The sequence below is a fragment of the Lutjanus erythropterus genome, chromosome 2, assembly GCF_056507025.1.
Source record: "Lutjanus erythropterus isolate fLutEry1 chromosome 2, fLutEry1.hap2, whole genome shotgun sequence".
Lineage (NCBI taxonomy): Eukaryota > Metazoa > Chordata > Actinopteri > Lutjaniformes > Lutjanidae > Lutjanus > Lutjanus erythropterus.
The window spans coordinates 36,264,211-36,287,551 of record NC_139318.1 but is presented as its reverse complement, the minus strand read 5'-3'; the positions used below and the strand labels follow the sequence as shown (position 1 = coordinate 36,287,551).

General features: G+C 39.1%; 1 protein-coding gene across 1 annotated transcript in view; it reads right to left on the bottom strand.

The window, feature by feature from the left end:
• Positions 1-23,341, bottom strand: part of nav1b (neuron navigator 1b) — a 111,076-nt gene that overhangs the window by 31,054 nt on the left and 56,681 nt on the right. Inside the window, exon 7 of the mRNA XM_084738432.1 lies at positions 1,916-2,066. Within this exon, the coding sequence (XP_084594558.1) occupies positions 1,916-2,066 (151 nt within the window). The remainder of the gene's footprint in view (positions 1-1,915; positions 2,067-23,341) is intronic.

Below are 23,341 nucleotides of genomic sequence, written 5' to 3'. Positions count from 1 at the left end.
AGGGGAAGGGAAGAGGCTCAGTGTGGGGAACCATCAGTCATGGTCTATGTTATCTACGGAATTGACTGTTCTCTGTAATCTTTGTTTCATCTCAGCTGCATTCCAGCGGGAAGGAGGGTGAGAGATAGGCTGATATGCCCAGAGCGGATTAAAGAAAGCCAAAGAGGAAGACAAAGGAAGGAAAACAAAAAATAAATAATAAAAAAATCTGTTTATGGATTTAACACTTTCAGAGATAAATCCACACTTTCAAGAAAAGGATATTTAAGAATAGATGATAGCTTGAGTCTTTATTTTTGTCTTTTTAACTGTGCACTGGACAAAAAAAGACAGCTACACTTTAATAGAAAAACTGTCATGTGGTGCATTGAGGAGGTGGCACTGAGGACAAAATTGGGCATGCTGCTTCTTGGCATCCTATTAATGCGATATAGAGCGACAGATGGCTCATTGAGTAGCACTTGTGTTCATTTCTTCCTACTGAGCAATCAGTAAGTAAGCAAAGACAAAATGTTTACCTGTGGACAAGGTAAAAAATAAAAATGATCTAAAATGAACACAAAACAAATTAATCAAATTTATAAATCCTCTCCAAAAAACAGAAAGATGGAAAATTTTTGTTTTTACTTTTTGGATGTTGAGAATAAAGTCATGAGGAGGATTTGGGAGGGTTTCCTCCTCATTTTTTCCCATTATGTCTGGCCCTAAAACTCTCTGCACATATAGATATACTTTTCTTCAAATGATTATTTGTGTCTGATATGTTTTTTCTACAAGAAATATTCTCTCTTATTGTAAATATTGTTGATTTATTTAACTATTACACAGAAGATGTCTCCTACTTCATAAGTCCATTCTCTGCGCATGTAGACTGGAGGTTTCAAGTTTGCACATCACACGTGCAAGTTGAGTATTGGACCATGATTAGCTCCTGAACTAGTTTTGATGTCAAAAAATCATATTCATACCACATACTACCCACTATATATAACAAATATGTGTACTCTTGTTCAACATACTTTTGATTAAATAAACAGTTACATGTATCTTTTATAAACACATGTATCATGTCACTTTCCGAGAGTTTCCTTGCCTTTTGGAGATGTGTAACTGTGGTAACCTGTGTCAGTGATGAATGAAAAATTATATACATATTGCCTAGCAGAGTGAAACCTTACTTATATTTACACTGAATAATTATGCCAGAGCTGCCCTGGTTCCTGGCTGCTATTGTCTATCATGCTGTTGTTTTCACTGTTGCATTGCATTGTGGGATATCTAAGCTGGCGTAGTGTCCAGTGCTCGTATATATTTCTCCTGAAATAGTAAGCTCCTTGCAACCTATTAGTTTCATACTAAGGTTTTGGACATAAAAAAATTCTAATACTGTTTTAGCAAACTAAACAGCATGTCAGTATGGAATTTCAGATGCAGCCCATGTATTAAACTTTAGTGTGAGCACAGAAAATCGTTCCACCTTCAGCAGATGAGTCTGAAAACAGGCTTCTAGTGACAAACTCTGCACATCACTCTCAAGAGACCAGATCAAATATCCAAGTCAAAAGAAGGGCTTTAAGGCCCAGTGGGACTACCGGAAGTTTATATGCAATTTTCTGAACAGAACAAACAGGGAACTGCCATAGAAAGGACTTATTTCTGTGTGACAGATTGTGTTTCTCTTTAGTTTCATTTTAATGACAGAAGTGAGGTCTGTGCTGTGGTGTCTTTTTGTGGCCTTGTCTAAACAAAGAACTTGCATTTAACACACAATACAAAGTAAATCACAGAGTGAAGCCTTGAAAGTGCTCCAAGTAAAGGCCTTGGTTGCAATCTTTAGCTCTATTTTTCCAAAAAAAACAAGATAAAGGAAAGTCAAAAGTTGTCACAGACTGTTGGGTATAGTATTTTATCTCACCATAACAGAAGAGTTGCGTCTGGATCCCAGGGGTGTACTCGGGAGGGAGTTAAGGGAGGAGCTGGCATTGAACTCCTCTGAACTGAGGTTCTCTGAGCCATCACCATCACCATCGCTGAGCCCACTACTGATGGAGCTGCTCTCTTCCCAACTGAAACAAGACAGGAGGATGACCAGTCAGCAAAAACTTGCTGTTATCAAGTCAATGGCAACCATATGACTCAATGTACAAAATGTAAAGCAGCCGAAATCTGTGTATGAAGGGAGACCAGGCTGGCAACAACAGTGATATGTCCATCTGTGTGCAGTAAGCTGTCTCTGGAGGTGGCCACATGCTCAAACAAGCAGGTAATTTCAACATGGCTGCAGCTGCTTTAATTCAACTGATACATCAGAGCTCCAGACCACCATATGTTGACCAAGGCTTTAAGAGTGGATCTTTTACTTTTAATGAAATTAACCAGAAGTTTTGCCACTTATTTTCTAACAGCCTATTGAGAATTTTCACAATATCAAAGAACAAGATGTTCCAGGCACAAAAAGAAGCATATTTTTCTTTTTTTTAAAAATAAACACCATCACGCATCACACAGTGCTGGAACAGAAAAAGTCATTCAACACTGACTGGTTTTGCTATGCTGTAGGCCAAATTTCAGGCAGGACATTAAAGACTGAACTGAAATGAGGTCTTGAATGAAGCAGTTAGATACTTTTTTATTACTTCAGTACTTTTCATGCTACGAAAGTCCTTTTCACAGCAGCCCTATTGATATGAAATAGTAGAGTTAATACAGGTGTTACCAATGATAGTAGTTAAGGTCCTGTTCCATTCAGTGTAGCAGATCCTCTCCAGTGAACCAACATGCACAACAGCAGCACCCTGACTCTGAATAGAATATGACCTTAAATAGTATCATCAACACTTGTGTTCATCTTACTCTTTCATGCCAAAATGGCTGGTGTGAAAAAGGTTTATCAATGGTTATTATATCATTTTAAATATGGTATCAAAAAATATTTAAGTATCAATACTTTTGACAACCTCATAGCCTATATCAGAATGTGCTGGTTCCATACCTTTTCTAAGCCATTTTCATGTACTTGTGTATCAAATAACTTTGATTTTAAGTACTTAAGAGATGAGATTCATAGGAAGTATTTGGCTTATTGGTGAAATAAAACATACATGACTATGGTGGCTGCCAGAGGCTGTAATTAATTCATTTTGACGAATCCAGAATTTGCAGGATTACAAAATTAAACATTTTCGAACTTAGGGCCATTTGTCTAAACATCCATATTTAACCATCAATGTGCTACAGTATCATCAAAACGTTGTTTCTTTGCCTTTCTTCACTATTAGAAAACTGACAGTTACTGTAACAAAGTTTACAAATGTGAAGATAAGTAATAGAGTTACATTTTATATAAAGCTGCAACAGCTTGGTTCCAGCTTGTTAAATGTAAGGATTTGCTGCTTTTCTTTGTCATTTATGATAGTAAATGAAGAGTCCTGTCATTGGTCTGTTGGTTGGAAAAATAAACAATTTTAGGTTACTTTGGGCTCTGGGAACTTGTGATGAGCATTTTTCAGTTTTTTGACATTTCAAAGACTAAACAATTAATCAATTAATTGTGAAAATAATTGGCAGATGGAATAGGTAATGATTTTTTTTTTTTAATTTCAGCCTTCATTTATAATGCAGTAATTTATTTATTTTTTAATTTTGGGCCAACATGTAGGCTATGTTTTGTAATACGGCGGTGTCCTGTAATCTCATGTGTGATGGGCAAAATGGCATGACACAGAAATAAAAGTAAAGTAATTTGGGAAACACATCAGCAGTCATAATAAAATGGTCAATTTGGAGTTTATGGATAAAAAAAAATTAAGCCATACTTGAATAAATCACCATGACAGCAAAGCTAGCCATTTTTGGGGCCATGACGCTGCCATCTTTAACTGTAGCTTTAAGGGAAACTTTACAGGATATGCTGATAAATCATGCTGCATAAAAAGTATAACGACTGACAGCTCAGGGTTTAGAAAGCAGTCTGGTATGCTCTAAAGACGCAGGATGAGGGGAAATCAGAGTGACAGGCCACTAAACCCTCGCTGACCTTTCCCTCCACCCTACAGTGAAGTCCTGCGTCACCCTGAAACAGATGCTGCCAGATTGGCCCCTCATGTGAGGAAGGCAGGGACAACCCAGAAAAAAAATTCTCACTGGGCATCAAGTCTGTGGATGTATTCATAATTGAATACATTCAAAATGCAGATCACTGCGTGGAGTTCAAGAAGAGGTGTAGCCTCTCAGTCAACCAAAACATCACAGTGGGATAAAACAATTCAGAGTCTGAGAGGAGTTTAAAATTGAAGAGTAAAACAATTTTAATGTGCTTTAGAAGAGCAATAATGCCTTGCTGAATTTAAAAATTATATCTCCAGAGAGCTAAATACAAGTCCAACTCAGATTTGTATAATTACGTTCCCCATCATTACTACTGGCAACCATAGGTGGTGATCAAATTTATGTTGGCGCACAAAAATGTAGTACAGTGGAAAAGGTAAATTAATAAGACCCTTTAAAAGCTGAGTCACCGGTCGAGCTGAATCAGTTCTTTTCCCTTTCTTTTGCTTTCCCATCTGAGCTGAAAATGCTCTTTGTGGCTCTGCAGCCTGCAATTAGCAGAGGCATGGAACATGGAATTGCATAGAAAAATACAGGGAGACAAAAATGGCCCATACACTTTCAGAATTGGATTTAATCACATGGCTGCAGTTGAGTTGTAGTGGCAGTCGTAAAACAGAAAAGAAGCTTAGCCTGTCACTTTGTGCTGGTATTCAGATGCATAAATGCAACATTTTAGTGAGTTGTGACCATAGACACACGACCTCAGGGGTGAAGCTTGACATGAGCAAGGAAAAACTGAAGATTAATGTTTGATTTGAGATTTTTAAAATGTTCTCACATGCCACCAATAAGGAGAATAATTCTGATTTACATTAAGCCCAGATGTTCATGGTATGTTTGAACAATACCACCTCTGTCAGGGGCAACAGAGGGGCCATGAATAACCCTACAGGGATGTCAGTCTAAGAGGAGTAAGGAGGGTCTGTGGGCTGTTGATATTACAAGCCAAACTGTCTGCTCTCAGAGGTGAAATCCAGACAGGGAGAGAGGGTGGGAGTACACCACCAAAGCGCATACTTCATACATAGGGTGGCAATTAACTTTTTGTTTTCTGTGGCATGACTCCAACATCGCTGTGATTTGTGTGTCCATGCTATTATTTGAGTTGGGTGGCTGGGAAAATATTTTGATTTAAGAAGACTGAGGGATGATTGGTGCCGTAGAGCATGCAGGGCGGAGACATTACAATCACTGTCCGGACTTGGACCTGGATCTAACAGCATCACTAAAAACACACATGGACATGGTGTAGCACACCACAGAATAGGGCTGCAAGATAGGGTACAGAAAAAAATCATATTCTGACTTCAACATTATGTCTTTTTTCATTTGTCTGGTCAGGCAAGTGGGTCAGAAATATACTTGCCTAAAGTCAATTTTTACTTGCCCATGTACAAATTGTTTCATTAGTGAAAAGGGTGAAACTCCAAATTTGAGAAGCTGAAAACATTATCTGCCATTTTGCATGAAAAATTCCTTTAACCATTAATCAATTACCAAAATAGTTGAAATTTGATTAATCATTAGTGGGTATGATCATTTAGCATCACATATTACATTTTCATTGAAAAACAATTAAAAATGTGATGTTGGGGTCTGCACCAAACAATCATGTTTTCTCACATCTGGAGAACAAGATTTGTAGGCCTCATTATAATCCTATTTTGACATTTTTTCTTTATCAATAATTTGCAGCCTCTGCAATTTGGATATTGCACTCGGCCATGTTGTGATTCCGATAATATTTTGATTAATATGCAGCTGTATTGCAAAGATAAATTCATTTTAATTAAGCAGAAATAACATATTACAGAGAATATAAGGATATTCAAGCGCTAAAACCACATAAAACAGTACATACTTAGAAGAATGCATATTGCAGTTCACTTCTGGCACTGTCTATTTTCTGCATAAAGGACAGCAAAGACAAAGCTCCTGTGGTGCATGCTTATGGCTGAGTGAGTGGTGAAGACATCCTCTATTATGCAGATAGCTGTGGTAGCAGAACCGCAGTGTCCTCCAAGAATGAAAATGTGTTTCTTCCACAGATGTTATAATTCCTAGTTCCAAATCAATGTCAGCATATCTTCTTTTCTACATAATGCACGCGAGTGCTCTTCAATAATTGAAGCTCAAACACAGATAACTAGCGTTAACACTATATAACTACTCACAGAACTCCACTGCATCATTGTAAAAAAAAAAAAATTCAAATCTAATTTCATTATTCAAGTACAAAAATACAGTGAAACATGCCGAATTCCTCCTCTAAGCAAGAATAGCTAATCGGCTAATGCTACAATGCTGTACTGTAAATCAAAAGCCAGGTACGGATATAAGTGAGTCGCGGAATAATTAAGCTAGCCCATAGTCCCTATAGGAGAAATAACCGTCAGCGTTAGCTAGTTGTAGTTAGAGGGCAAATAAAGAAAGCCAAAATTAACCACTTTAAACATGTCAGAAAAGTTGTCCCGTAATGAAATATCATCGTTAACGTTACCTTGGCGTAAAAAGTAAGGTCCTTTTAGCTCTTGGCACCGACTGCAGAGGAGGCACTTTCCCGACCAAAACGCGACCGCTCATTTGTGACCGTTTATCGGCGAGCACTTCTAACTTCCTCTAATTGTCTGTGTCCCGAGATTCAAATTCATATCCTCCACACAGCAAAAGACCCCTTTTCTCTCTCATTCAGCGAGCAGAGAGAGAAGCAGAGAGTCTGCCACTGGACAGGCAACACCCCCCTCTCAACCCAAAAAAAAAGGAGAAAAAAAAAACCAGAAGGAGCAGGGATGACGAGACCAGAGAGACCCCGATGTTCCTCTGAGAGCTGATGGCCAACGGCTGTGGAGCTGAGTGGTAACCATGGTAACCTCATTTAACTCTGCTGTGGCGCACAGTAACACGTTCCTGACCCGCTGCTGATCCAAGTACTCTTCAATTAACAGTGGTAGAGATAGTTCTTTTGAAGTCAAAGTACCAAGACCACACTGTAAAATATACTCCCTGTCAAACTCATGTCAAGCTCATTTTTGACTGAGACTAAAGTTTATTTTCATTATGTCTTAATCTGCTGCTTATTTTCTCCAATTATCGATAAAGTGCTAATTAGATTATTAAAATAAATGAAAACTTAAGCACCACATTCATGAAGCTTGAACCATGAAATGTTTTTGCAATAAAAAATAATTTGACGATTATCAAAATAGTTTCCAATTAATTTTCTGTTAAAGGAGCAATCGGTAATATATTTTCTGTAGTAAATCATAAAATGGCCATGATATGTCAACAGGGATTAAAGAAACGTGTTAAATTAAAATTGCTGGCTTCTCTGACATCAACCCTACAGCCGCAATGTCCCCTTTTGAAATTTTTATTCCAGACCAGAATAACCGTTTCATATGCCTGTTTTACATTAATCAGAGTTTAAATTAATGCCGAATGTGCGCTGAATGAGTAAGTGTCTGATTATAAGTCTTAAAAAATCATTAATAATCTTGTAGAAGGCATGGATGTTTCTAACGGCTAAATTGAGCAATTTGTTGTTGGAGTTTGGCAGGCAGTAAGGCAGACAGTCACTGAACTCCAACTTCAGAGTGTGTATTTTGAGGAGGAGGGGGAAACAGCAATTCAATATAACATCTATGGCCCCAACTCTTTATTTGGACTGCTGTACTAATTTTTGCTTATTGCTGCATATTGCCTCTTTAATCAACAAACTCATTAATCAACTGTTGGAGCTGCACTTTATATTGTGTTGGGTAGTTGAATTTATAGCAAAACATATTTTATAAACTCTTAATATATTTTGGGTGCTAAAAATCTTAATTAGTAAAGTAACTGAATTTATCATAAAAATTGCAGTGAGATAAAAAAAAAAAAAGTACAATATTTCCCCCTGAGATGTAGTAGAGTAGAAGTAGAAAATGGCATGAAAAGAAAAGTAAAATGCAAGTACCTCAAGTCTGTACTTAAGTATAGTACCTGAGTAAATGCACTTAGTTACTCATATGCCATGGTATAAATAAGTATGTGAATAAGTTTACTTTAGTTTTATCAAACCTATGAAATCAGAATATATAATGTATTCTGTGGCTCCATGGGGGGGCTTTCCAGTTGCAGGAAAAACAGCCCAGATTACTTGGTTCCAGACCTTTGATTCCACCCACACACTTGACTGATTGAAGATGGAAATGGAGTGTAACTAGTTGGCAATTCTGTTTGATATCAAGCAACCAGATTACGTTATCAGGGCTAACTCTGTTTGGTTTAGAGACTCAAAGATTTAACAGAAAGCCTGCATTACAAACTGTGGGTGTGGGGCAATGAAGCAGACATTTATGGGGCAGGGAGGGTCTAATTAAAAATACTTCATAAACGGAAATATGTGATTCATAATTTTTGGAACTTGACCCGCACAGGAGAAAGTCAGAATATCTCTCCATCTGCTGCTTTGACTTGGAGCATTCTCATCGTAACTGATCTGTTGTGAGTCCACAACAATGTAAGAGAAGATGCACTATTTTGGAAATGCATAATACACATGGCAAATTACTTTATTATATTTTATACTACATATACTGTATAGTGAAGTATTATTGTAGGTTCATGTGGCATCAGAATACATGAGACCTGCAATATGTCATCCAGGCTGAGTCAGCAGGGCTACGGAGAGCTCACGGTTCATATAATGGGAAAGATAGGAAAACGCAGAAAAGCTGCTGTGTAGCAGGTTGTAAAATGAATAAACATACAAATCCATCACAATCTCTGGTTTCCCATCCTTCCTGGAAAGAAAAGGATCCCAAAACGAGAGAAGTAAGGATGTCTGAGCTTCCAGAGAGTGGTTACTGTTACTACTGATGGAGACCTAACATTAGCTTGAGTTTGAGGCTGCTAGAGTTCAGTGATAACATTTCAGTACAGCAGCATCACTCTGTCATCTCTGACTAAATCTCAGGCTTTTCTAGATCAACAAAACCTCTCTATTGACAGTTTTGTTAATTACAGACAAGACTGAGGATAATAATACACAGCAATTCAATATTAGCGTGTCTGGCCACTATGTTGGCTCACTGATCCACTTGGATCAATGAAGACTGAAGGAGCATGATGGCTGACAGATCAACCTTGGTCAATTTTTATTAATTCACCTTCTGCATATGATTTCTTTGTTCACATGTAACTTGTAATATGGTATTAGGTTGTAATTGTTAATTGCTGTAAACACAAAGGGATGTAGATAAATTAGAAAAGCTATATTTTAGCATTATCTCTATTATCAAGGTCAGGTAGAAACAGATTCAGCAGCTTAACCTATACCCTACTAAACCTTTAGTAGCATTTATGTTTTTCCCACATACAACTAAGAATAATGACTTCCCAACTTGGGAAATGGGACTTTGCTAAACATGAGGGAGCAACTTACATGCCATATGTAAAAACAATAAATGACAGCTGCTTGTAAATTAGTGCACATTCTTGAGAATCGTAAATTAATTCCCTAATTTACAAGGCAGTACTCCAATGGAAAGCCCATGTGTCTGCTGTAGTAAACTTACCAGTTACTTCATAAGAATTGGGCAGATATTAAAGATTATTAAGGCCCAGTTGTGGTCTTAGGTCCTTCTACAGTACGAGCGCTGAATGGTGCTTACTGTTTGCACGAAATACTTCTGAGTCACCGATATTCCCAGATTCCAGTGTAAACAGTGCTGCGTCCATCTCAAACTTAACAAATGCTGGGAAATGCGGCTTAGTGACTTAACTTAGCGATTTCTCAAGTGAGTCTTCAGAGTGAGTTTGAGTCACTGTCTGGGTTTTAAATGGACCTATATCTGGACAAAGCCCCAACATATAAACCTTTCTCAACTCATACTTTCTTTAACATCAAAGGGATTATTGTCATGATGAATGCCCTTAAAAATAAAACATGTTCCACCTTCATTCATTACCCTCTAGGGCCGAGCTGGAAAAACTCAGTCCAAGGTAAGGCCTGAATCACTACAAGTACAACCGCAGAGGCCACAGATGACACGAGGACCTCCAGTGAGGCATGAGTAGCCTTGGAAAAGCTCCCTCCCCCTCTCATTAGCGGTGGAACAGGCTCACGGGGATGATCTCACCAGATCTCAGCTCTGTAAACTAGTCCGGGAGGTAAAGGCTCTGCGGGCCAAGGAAGTCCCACACCCTGTCCACATCTTAGGCCAAATCACTTCACTCTGAGTGTAGCTGGATGTAATTTGATTCAAAATGTTGTGGCAAAAGATTGTACGTGACCAAACAGCATGAGTGTGTGTTCACTTCATCTCGCAGAAGATCGATTACAAAACAGAAAAAGCAAAAGCACAGCAAATGACCAAAGCACTTTGAAATGCTAACATTTGACTTTTGAATTCTCAAGTGCAAGTATACACTATAAAAAAAAGTGTATTTCAGTAGTAGTTGAAGTAATGTGATGTTTTGAATGTATCCCATTCAGCTTTCTGATTTAGTTTTTTTTTGTGGATTATCACAACTTGAAACTACATCTTGTTCCCTTAACCTGTTATTCTTCACTTGATCAGAAAATTGCAACGTTTTCAGCCATCCGACCTTCAATAGCACGCGCCAGCATTATCACTGTAAACTACATATGCGCAGTACGAGAATGGAAAGCTCAACAGGTGTCGGCAACAGTAACTAAGGAGGGCGGGGCTTAGCGAAGGGTCAATTATCTAACATTTAACAAAATGAAACTGTGTAACTAAGGTTACCATAAAAAACTACCTTTCCTGAAACCATACTAATAATTTGTAAAGGAGTAGTATTTCACTTTTGGGTACATCAAATAAATGAGATAGAAAACTGGAAAATTTTAAGTTGACCTGCCTTAAATTCAAGTTGCACTCATGCAAACTGATTAATCTGATTGATTTGAAAGCAATCAGATTATCAAGCACATCTGACCTAAAGCAATTGTGTTCATATAACTTAACTTGATTTAAACAAACCGAATTCACAAGTGAAGTCTTTCTTTTGGTTGGTCCAACAATTGTCTTGTTTCTGTGCAAGAACTTATTGACCCTTGTGATGTATTACAGTTTGAGGCTCCCTCTGTTTTTCCACATCAGGCCACATTTTGTAATATAAATACAGAGTCAGCTAAAATGGAATTTAAAATGACTGTGGTTTTGCTTTTTGTTGAAATTAAACAACTGTTTTGCTGTCAGTGTGTGTGTGTAGCAGACATACAGGCATTCCTCTGCGTATCTTCAACAAAATGAGATGCTGGTTCGATAAAAGTTTGTTGTGTCTGCCTCTACCTTTTCATATCGTCACTCCGATCACCCTCTGAAAAAGAACCACACTCCTCTAACGTGTTTTGCTCACAAAAGTCATAAAACATTTCTGTTTGAATACCTGTTGGTTACTTCCTTTTCTAATAGCAAAACAAACCCCTGGACGCTTGTTTCTTCGCCAAGAATGATGAGTGATATAAATTGTTTACGGTACACAAAAAAAGGAACAGCGTTTCTCGCTGTTTATCTCAGCCAGGCCACAGAGCTGCTAAACAAGCGTCCATCCACAAAGCCTTGAAGTCGTGTTTGTACAGTACAGTAACAGCTGTCCTGCACTGATAACCAAATGGCTTGTGTCAGAAACATCCTCTGCATGTTTACGTAGGTGGAAGGTCATTTAGCATTGCTGCCACCGCTGGGTTTGATGTTATTTATAAACTGTTAAAAAAAGAGATTCAACCCATCTGTGTGAGGTCATAGCACCACGAAAACCTTAAAGGGATGGTTCCGGTTTTAAGGAGGTACTTGTCAATAGTCAATATATTACCTACAGTAGAAGGTGGTCAGCACCCCGTCAGTTTGGAGAAGCAGCAGGGACAGAATCAATACTGGATTTGCTGCCGATACTGATATTAGGGAGGAACCGCTGTAGGAAGCTGAGCAATGTACTACTGTGGACAGGGTCAGCAGCAAAAGGTATTTAAGCCGCTTAAAAAAGGTTCACCTAAAAAAACAATATCAAAAACAGAATTTTATGCAATATTTAGAATAGTTTCATCAAATTACTTTGCCATCAGAAAAATGTTGTTATATAATCCAAATATCTCTCTATTCAAACCAACCAAATTCCAGAAACAAAGTCAAGAATTTTACCTGGCAGAAAACAGGAGTTGCTGGTCTAACACTGCCTATTAGCTTGTTTATGTTATTGTGTGACTTAAGTTAGTTCAAATTCACCAAAACTGGGGGTGCAATTTCAGTATGAGAAATAAAGAGTGGGAATGATCATTTCTACTGGGGAAAAAAACTTTCAAAACCATGATGATGTGATAGTTGTTGTGGTCTGTATCAAACATGTTTTCTTTCATCTGAAGAACAAGATTTTTATGTCAGGGTATCTCTGTGGCACTGCGTACTGGTTCTGGTTCTGGCAATTTGGTTCTGGTTTTGTGATTTTAGCCATATTACCATTTTAATAATATTGCCATCAATGGTGGAGCCCTAACCAAAACAAACAGATCAAAGCTGCGGTAAATCAGCAACTCCTGTGTTCTGTATTTCACCTTTTATTGTTGACCCTGTCCTCAGCAGTTTATTGCTCATTTTCTGTGCTGGTACTCCTCTCTGCTCCCTCAAACTGGGGTCATGCTGACTGTCATCTACTGTAGCTAATAGACTATCGATAAGTTCCTCAAAAAACCCCACATCAAATAACCCAAACTACCCCTTTAAGTACTGTATACGCTATATTTAAAATATTTTCACTGCTTCAAATTGCCAACAGGCATCCCTTTGAATGGGAAACCAGTGTTATATAAGCCAAATATCACTTTATCCAAAGCCACTAGAAAAGCTTGATGGCAAACTAAAGCAGCAAAAATACTCTAAATCTAGCCTTTGCTTAAACCAGTACGAATTTCTTTACGTTGACCTCATACAACCCCACTTCAAAAAAATATGAACTATTCCTTTAACTCATTTTCCTGAGGTTACCAGACAAGAAACCACTTCCACGATCTGACCTTTACTGTTGTGGCTTTTGATCTATCAGTGCTGTCTGCCTCGGGCGCAGTAAACTGTGCTGCGATATGTGAGTCTAGAAATTTATTTAAAAATATATTGGAGGGAATGAAGGGCAGAGACAAACTATCTGAGGTTCTCTAAAGACCTTTCACGATATATTTACAGTATTTAGTGCAGATTGGCAGCTACTTGGAAGGAAATGAAATTACAGCTGAAACATAAATGGGACATCATTCATAACAAGACTTTTCTACAATGAGCAACAAACCAAAAATGACAAATATATAAGGCATTCCCATTCAGCGCTATGGATATTAATATGAAACTATAGCCTTCGTTAGGTGCCTTTGTGCTGCTTTGTGTCTGTCTCTCTCTCTCCAGGTGCCACCTTCACTCAGGTGCAGTCAATTACTAATCAAGACCCGAAGCTTAAAAGACCGGAGAACCTGCAGATGCTGTGTTTTTGATGTACTTTGCAGTATTACTTTGGTTGTTAATACATTCCTTTGTTCACACATGCATATATTGTGGATTCCTTTCTACTTTTTCCTCAGTTAACTTCCTTCATCTCCTGTCATCCACAGGGGAAACTAAAAATCTCCACTCTTGTGCGAAGGCTCTCTACAAGATTTTGGAATCTGGCTGCAGGGATTTGCTCACATTCATCCACAAGAGCATTAGTGAGGCTGGGCGCTGACTTTGGATGATAAGGGCTGGCTTTTTCAAAACCTTATTGTTCCAGTTCATCCTGGAGGTGCTGGAGAAAGATTGAGGTCAGGAATCTGTGCACACCAGTAAAATCTTCCAAACCAAACATGCAAAATAATTTCTAGTGTTGGGGAGTAGTGAACTAAATGTAATTAAAACAGTAGTTTAACTACTTTTTGCAGTTGCTTGCTGGTAGCTTCACTACATTCATATTTGCATAGTGACTGAAGTAGGTAAATTAGCTGTTATGCTATTTTTTGAGTAGTTAACTAATGAAACTACAAACAATATTGGGCCATCAAAGGAAAAAAAAGGATTTTTATTTTACCATTGCTTCTCTAATGACTGATGGACATCAGTCAAACAAAACCAAAGCTGATGTTCCTTATACTTTTTTGGTTTATATTGGCTTTAACTTGTGACCAACTGATCACTTGAATGACATTTTTTTTACTTTTTTGTATTATGCACTCAACATAAACTCAACATCATTTTCATGAGCTGAAGTAAAAGATATAAGACTGACCAGTGCTTGTTCCCTTTGTTGGTTGGGTTGGTTAAGTTTAGGCATGAGGAGTGATTGGTTAGGCTTAGGTTACGCATATCAGAGTAAGCCAGTCAAAGGCAGAGTAGTGTGGGGCATGACTTATCCTCCTGGGAAAAAATGGTATCTGTAAGCCTCTGTGAAATGCATAGCTCAGTGTCTGATAAATGTCTTTTTGCCAAGATAAAAATAAAGATTTTAGAGCAGTCTTTTATTGTGACCAGTCCGAGGCACACCTGTACAATAATCCTGCTGTTTAATCAGCATCTATTTGTGCCACACCTGTCAGGTTGATGGATAATTTTAGCAAAGGAGAAATACTCACTAACATGGATTTTAACAAGTTAATGAACAAAAGAGAGAGAGAGAGAATTAAACCTTTGTGTGCACAGTTGAAGTCTTACATCTTTTATTTCAACCCATGAAAAATAGGAACAAAAACAAAAGCGTTTATATTTTTGTTCAGTTACAAAGATTAACTTCTCTAAGTCGCTTTGGTTAACCAAGCTAGACTTCTTCCTAGCTTTGCTGTGGTTCAACTTCTTCCATTATTAAATCATTGGTAGCTTGTAAAGCTATTCTTTCAAAGTAGCTTCCCCAACAATGACAGATTTTTATGGACCTCTCTTTGTACACAGTTACTACACATCACAACTACTGTTGTGCTAAAAAAAGGAACAGGCCGTCCACAAACTGTCACCGCACACAATACTGTTTGAAATGCATTATTAAGATTTCCCCTAATAGAACCTAAGGGACCTAACCAAAAGCATGGAAAACATCAAATAATAGGTCATAAAGTAAAGCATGTGGAAAGAGGAATATCAGGAAATGTACACTCTGTGCAGGAAAACTACATCCAAATACAAATACTCAGTTAATCGTAGATATTATAAAAGATTATAGGATTATAAAATGATACAATAAACCTGGATGGATTTGAGCTGTGTTGCTGTTATACAGCTCCATAGCAGGTGTCATGACATTAGATTTCCAGCAGGAGGCACAATGAGTCAAAGCTGAGCCTCCCATGGCTACAGTTTAGTGCTCCATGCTCTGTTACTGTGTATCAAATGAAGCACCACTTGGCATTTAGAAAAAAGGGCCTTCACTGGATTTTCAAACCCTCTGATGCAGAGAAAGAGCAGACATTCCTCCACTCTGTGCATTCAATTCAGTGCTGCAATGTGGGAAATTACTTCAGAAGGGCAGAATCACAGGAAAACAAGAGTGTTCAGTGATTTATGTCTGTTTAAGTATCATTCATTCAAAGGGACTACAGATGAAAAAGCCAGCTGAGCTCTGCTTCAGCAGAACTCTGATCTTCCCGGTGCCTAATTTTGATCTGTATTGAGCCTGACCACAGCTAGGCAAATGGGATTGGGCGACCTTCATCACAGAGCAGTGGTATATCAGTGTAGTAAATGGGTCTGAGATGCATCAGTGACTGCGTCTGCCTGGGACTGTAGCCGGCCGCCCCATCTCCGCAGAGCCCCAGAAAATGGACTCGTCGTCTGATTATTGGACTGGAAAATAAATGTACAGTCTCCATCAGTCTCAGACAGGAAACTTCCCCCACAGATGTAGCCACGATACAGCTGATGCACACTTCATCCAGCCTCATGTGGTGCCACATTTACAGCCCGTCTGGAGTACTCTGCTGCATTATAAAGCTGCATTGTTTCATCATGTTTTCCTCGTGTTCTGCTTTTATCTCAGCTGTGAGACAAATTTATATCAGTTTGATTGATATGGCACTTAAAGCTGAACTTGACTTGACTCTGTTTGCTGTGTGACTAATGTAGTCAGTATCAACACAAAGTTGAGGCAGAGCCAAATCCAACATAGAGCACTATATTATGACCTAATCTGACTTTATTATCCATACTTAAAGGAGATAATCTGACATTTTTGCGCCAACTTCAAACCAAAACAGTGATGGATGGGAGAGTGATGGATTAACAGATACCAGATGATTCGCATTTATACTTTTATTTTTACTGTGATCCAAAACAGTATCATATTTTCCACCTGGGGCTGAGTATTATGCACTGGTCTGGTGGAATCCAAACTGCACACCCAGACGGCCACACGCAGACATGATATAAGGATGATTCATACTCCCTGGGGGAGCTGCTGTAATGGTCCATTATACACGTGGCTGAAGATGCTGGTGAAGGTGGAGGCGGGTGCGTTTGGTGTATTTTACTGACCCGTTGTTGTTCGGGAATGAGCGCTCCATATTGACCCCAGATGTGCGTGAGCTGCTGACTGTGGGAGTCTGTGTGTGCGTACTGTATGTCTGGGTAACAGTAACGCATCGCAGGGTCTGTTGACCCTTTTTATTGCTCTTCTGCCTTCAGCCATTTGACAAATAACAAATTAGCTCAGCATGTAAAAAAGTTTTAAAAGTAATTAGTGTATGACTTGATGTGTGTGTGTAAGTGGCTTGCTTAAGTATATCTGTGGGATCCAAAAGCCAGGAGCCCACTATACTTACCAGCTTTGTGAGGACCAAAATACAAGTTTACAAAATTTATACAAGGGATGGTTCTGATTCTTTGAAGAGGGGTTGTATTAGATACTGGGGCACCATCATGGAAGTAAAGCAATGAATGTGCTGTGGACAGGGCCAGCAACAAAAGTTAGCCAGTTGAAAAAGTCTGCAAAAAAGTCAATATCAATTTAAGTGTTCACTATATTTAGAATATTTCCACTGGTTTACTTTGCCATCAGAATGCCTTTTCTTTTTAAAAACTAATTGTTGGGCTTTTTTGTGCCTTTAATTGAGATATAACAGCTGAAGATATGACAAGAAATGGGAGAGAGAATGGAGGGACAACATGGAGCAAAGGGTCTCAAGCTGGAATCGAACCCACAGACACTGCAGGGGCTCACAGCCTCAGTACCTGGGGAACATGCTCTATCATCTGAGCTACTAGGGTGCCCCCAGAGAAGCCTTTTCTGATGAGAAAGAGCCATTATATAAGCCAGTTATCGCCCTCACCAAACTCCAGTAATTTCAGTAATTTAGTAACTTGTGTCTGTTTATGTTATTGTGTGACTTCGGTGAATCCAAACTAACCTTTTAAAACACAAAAGTCACACAAGAGCACAAACAAACTAACTGATTGAGGCAGCAGAAGATCAGCAGCTCCTGGCTGGTCAGGCTGGTTTGGAGAAAGCATCAGAAAAGGCTGGCTGGTGGTAAAGCAGTGACATTTTAGGTACCAGACTCAGTACTGGCCTAGCACAGCTATATCAGTCTATATCAGTATTGCATATGTTGCATTTTACTCCCTAATATTGGTATGGCCTCAAAAATCCAGTGTCAGTTGCAGCGCCACCAGTACTCCTGCTGTTTCTCCATCTTCACTGTCTTCTGTAAGTAATACACTGACTATGGATAAATATCTATACAACCCCACTTCTGAACTCTGCCTTTAAGTGTATGCCTTTATGGGAGCGTGTGTGTGTGTAGTAGTCAGAGGCAAGAAAACATCCCTTCTTACAGTAGAGCCACGGCCCATAAAGGACTGACCCCAAGCAGTGACCTCACTAAACTGTAATCCCAGCAGCGCCTGCGGAGAACCGGAGCAGAGAGGCCAGAACCCAATCTTTTTGCAGATGGGTTTAAGTGGGTCACAAAACGTGTGAGGCTTCAATAGTTAGGGAAGCACTCAGCGACTATAGAAAAGGTCCAGCTCGGGCAGGAAAGGGAAATTGAGTGCAGCAGACTGCCTGGAGGGGGGGGGGGGGCACAGATCCAGGATCAGATGACTGCAGCAAACCCTTTGTGCATTACAGAATGAATTCATCAATACACACAGTTTCCATGAGTGAGCCTGTAAAGTATTCCGATATTTAGAAAACTATACACACTCACTTTCATACTGTACACGCCAAGCTTTGAGCAGATCCACTCACAGGCATGGGCAAAGCTTTATTATGGTTGCCATGGAAACGACATTGCCAGAGGCGCAAACTAAGCCAAGGGCTTATCTACGATATACAGTAATGTAGGGAAACAGAGCAATGACATGCATTCTGTGCTAGTGAGGCGTAAAAATGTGTGTCTTTTTTGTTTGTAACATGCAGCTGTATGATTTGATGATTAAAGGAATTAAATATGTTCTGTTTTCGCCATCTATTTTAGTTTTTCAGTTTTTGGGTGAGTCATGCAGTATTCTATATCAGATATCTGGGAAATTGCTTGAATTAAATAATTTTCCACAGCCAGAGCTACTGTAAATCCTGAAAAAGGGGACGGACGAGGACGCAAATGGAAACCCAGACAATAGCTCTATAGGCAGACAGCTCTCCCCCACAACGCCAATTACAAAACAATCTAATTAAGCGGTTACATTGCCGTCCTCACACCAGCCTCCCTCTCTGCCTGTCAATCTATCTTTGTCACTCTGTCTCTCTTTTCCGCCTGCGTTTCCCTCCATCTCTCACACACGAGCCAGCGGTCGATCCGGTACACACATACATGCACATCCTCCACACATACATCCATTCAGCAGCTATCACACTGACACACAAGGCAGCCCATCAGTGGGTCAGTGGAAGACGGTTGCCATGGCAGCACATCCCGAGCCATGTTGCCGCATGATCAGAGGTGTGATGCTGCTGAACAAGCCTGCTCTGCTCTGCATTGCTGCCTGTGCTGTATGCTGCTGCTATATAAAGAACACAAAATGGTACGGTCCAGATCCCCCAGATGTCCACATGCTCACTCCCCATAAACCCTCTGTTACCTTGTAGAGTACAGGACAAGCAATTTGGTTTCAGCTGCACTCATGTTTTCCACAATATGTAATCTGTATGCATCAGCTATGATGAAACTGTGACCCGTTCTGTGTCATGTGGTAGGCTGTGAACAACATATGGTGCTGCCATGAAATCTAATGACTTTACCAGATGAATAATGCATCTAATCTAATGAAATTAAACAAAAATTGAATTCATAGAAAAGATTTGTGTCAAAAATATATTACATTTAATATAGCATGGATATGATATATGATATAACATGGTAGATAGTTAGGTAAATGCTTACTTTCTTGTCTATTCTTTCTTTGCAATTCATTTTATCTACAGTTCCTCTGCACAGTTTAAACAGACATGATGTATTATCAGGAGTAGCTAATGTCCTCCTCTGTATGTCATCATATTAATGCTGCTCTAATCAATATTTTGTTATTAACAATAGATCAAATGATTGTGTTATGTGAAAGTGAGAAACTCACTGAGCATTAACACCCAACTCTGCAATTCCCCACAGCTCTGCAGACTGTTTTAGTGTCCTTCAGCAAATTGTTTTTGTATCAACCACTGACAGTACAGTTAGTGGAGGGGGGTCTGTTTTGACTCCTCAAGTCTGGTATTACAGGGACTGTTTTTTTGCAACCAGAGCATGCACAGTACCAAGAAGAGTGTGGAGCAAGTGGGTAATGTACAATGACTTGGGTGGTGCTTGATTTTGGCTCATCTGTTCTGTAGGAAGTAACACACAGCACTCCTGGTGGTGATCTGGTGGTGTAAAATGAACATCATGCTGAATTGAAGAAGACTTGAATCTAGCGATCGAGATCATAAACTCATGAGGAAAATGTTTACTGAGGTCATATACCAAGAGAGAAGTACGCTCATTTTCATATAAGACTCAATACAATCAAATTTCTTTTTGCAACCAATGGAGCCGCCCCCTGCTGGCCATTAGAAAGAATGCAGGTTTAAGGCAGTTATGAATTGGCTTCACTTTTCAGACCCACTTCTTCTTCTAATGTCTATGGTAGTATCTCACAATTTTTTGAATACTGTTTTAGCTCAGCAGCTGTTTTCAACAAAAACCTGAACAGCAACAAACAACAGACAGACAAAGTTACAAGTAGCTGGTGAACACAATGGAGCATTTTGCAGATAACTGAGCCAGTTATTTCCCACAGGAGTAAGTGGAAACCAAAACATTCATCACGTGACTTGAAACATGACTCCAAATGAATGTTGATGTTGCTCCGTGCCTGCTGAATGTATAAACAGCTGCACTGTCTGCTAACCTGTTCAGCATCTCAACTTAATAAACTGATAATACAGAGTGTTGATGTGTTTACAGCTTGTTGGAGGGATAGTTTGGATTATTTGAAGTGGGTGTGAGTATGAGGTACATGTAGCATGAGGAGGTTGTATGAGGTACCTCTCCATAGTCACACGCCCCCAGTTTGGCGAGGCAGTAGGACTACTTGGGAGGGAGGCAGCTGCTGTGGACAGGGTCAGCGGTAAAACATATTTTAGGCATCTTAAAAAAGTTAGTATCAGTTTAAGTGTATTTTCACTACTTTACCTTGCCTTCAGCCAGCCTTTTCTGATGAGAAACCAGACTCCATTGGTGAAATCAGTAATTTTACCTTGCAGTTGTTGGTCTACTGCTGCCTAGATCAGTTACATTGCTTGTGTCATTGTGTGACTTTGGTGTTTAAAAAGGTTAGATCGGATTCACCAAAGTCACAGAAACACACAAACAAACTAACAGATTCAGGCAGCAGCTTCTGTGCTCTGTGAGGTAAAATGATCATTTTTGCAAAAGGATTCTGGTTGAGACAGCGAGAGTGATATTTGGCTTATATAACTGCGATTTAAAAAACGAAGCCTGTCGACAAGAAAAGCAATGAAAACCCAATTGCCATCTATTGTTGGTAGTACAGTGACTGTGGATAGATACCTCATACAGTGGTAGTAGTACATCTGCACAGATCATGACTCGTACTGTCGCAAAAACAAGAAGAACTGAGTTAACAAAATAGTTTTATTACTTTAGCTTTTTTGATTATTGGCCAAACCTAACTGCAAACCAATGAGGGTTTATGACAATCTTATGGATTAATCTGTTCAGCTACTAAAGGTGTCACGCTTCTTATTCTTGTGTTTTAAGAGAGGAAGAAGAAAGAAAGAAAAACATGTTATGGAACAAAAGCTTGCCCAAGGCAGGACTTCAGCTTCCAATGAGGCACTGTGGTCATCAATAGCTCTTTATTGCAGCTGAGTGCCTTTTGCTGCTTCTCTCTTCAATTCAGAGCCAAACCAAATGCTGAAAGATATTTGCCTTTTCTTCATTGAGATCGTCCAATTTAAGGTTTTTAAACAGTTAATCTGCCAAGATAATACATAAATCTGTCAGATACAATAACCATGTTCGTTCAGACTGGCCTCCTGTGAAATTCACATGTTCTGTTACAAAGATTAGGCATTGCATTCATCCCATCAACTAAATGACGTTATGGAAAAAACAAGTAATTTAACATCTGCATTAGACATGAAACGCTAACCTGTGCTTACACACACTACAGCTGAGTGCCTGCAAAACATCAACCATAATTGAATGAACACCACTAAAATGACACTGAATGAGGAATGGCTGGCATTATTTATATACCAGATATGGAAAAACTAACCCTACACCAGCAATATAATGTGATTACTGCTCCACTCGTAAACCAGCGTTTTAAGTATGGCTTGCAATAGGATGATATCATATGAGCGATGGTTAAACTTTGCCAGTATGGTGTGAAGAATGTAACCACAGGAAACATTTATGATTCTTGACGTGGTCAGACGTGGTCAAGGCTAAATCAGAAGCCGTTTCAACACTCCTGAGCCCTAAAAACACAGTGAGGAAGTGGTGCTCAGTCTCATAAAATTTAGTGAAATGAGCAAAAACTCTTGTTTCATTAAATGCAAGCCAACGTTTCAAGCAGACGCAGTGTCTACTGAGGGCAAGATGGGAAATTACATGTAATTCTATTATTACACCGAACACAATTATGGCAATTTCAGTTGTTACTAAAAGTTAACTGTTCTCAGTGTTTCCACATCCGCATTGAAAACAGTTTAAAGATGGACCATAAAAATAATGACCACTGCAAATAAAGCAGTCACATACTGTCTGATAATAATAAACACTTTGTGAATCTTTTTTGTGTTATTGACAGAGTGCAGTGACTGATGTGATGTTTGAGACTGAACTCTGTAGTGTTGTACAGGATCACATTAAATTGTAAGGTATATCAGTGTGACCGTACACACCAGATGGTTTGTTACACAGAACCAGCTGGGAAGATGTCCTTAGAAACTCTTTGGAAAAGGGCAAACACTTAAAAAAAAACACTTGGGAGGTGACTGGATGAACCATCTGTCTATCAAGTGTGAAGCGGACTAACTTCAACCAATCAGTGGAAACTCTTGCCATAGAGAAAATATCTTTTCCATTGACAAAAGCCCTCAGTGCTGTTCTTTTCTCAATGAAGAAATACTCTCCAGTTTTGATATAACTGATGCTATCACAGTATCTATGCTAACCTCTTCAGGAGCCGCCATTGTTTCCTCGAGATGAGTCTCTGCCATGGACGCTTCTCACTGTCGTCACACCTAAGACCACATCCGTAGCTGCCAGTAGTCCCTTCTAGAATGCTGATTGGCTGCACCATTTTGGTACAGACACAAATGGATAACTTGAAGCCTAGAGAGACAGATTCTCGTGTGATCTTTTCGCTCTGCAGTTGCAGTTACAGAACCTCTACCAACTTTCTGAATTCTTGTTTCCTGTTTCATCTACGTAGAAAAGAAAAACAAATGTTGAAGATGTTGATATTGAAGCTGTAAAATTCAGTTTTGGGATGTAACTAGCTAGCTAACAACTGATGTAGATTATCTAGCTAGAATTGTGTTCACATTAGCTAACTTAAGATGTTGCTACATGTGACTATATATCAAAATTAGTTTTTCTTTGCAACAGAGATGAGCTTCGCACAAAACATATCTCAGTACAAGAAACAGGAAAAGAGAAAGCTGACAGAGGTTCCACAGAGTACCAAACTTTCTCAACTGTTATTGGAGCATTGAGCGACAAGGGACAGGAATCAGCGAAGGTCAGTTGTTTGCTCAGAACTTTATGAGCCAT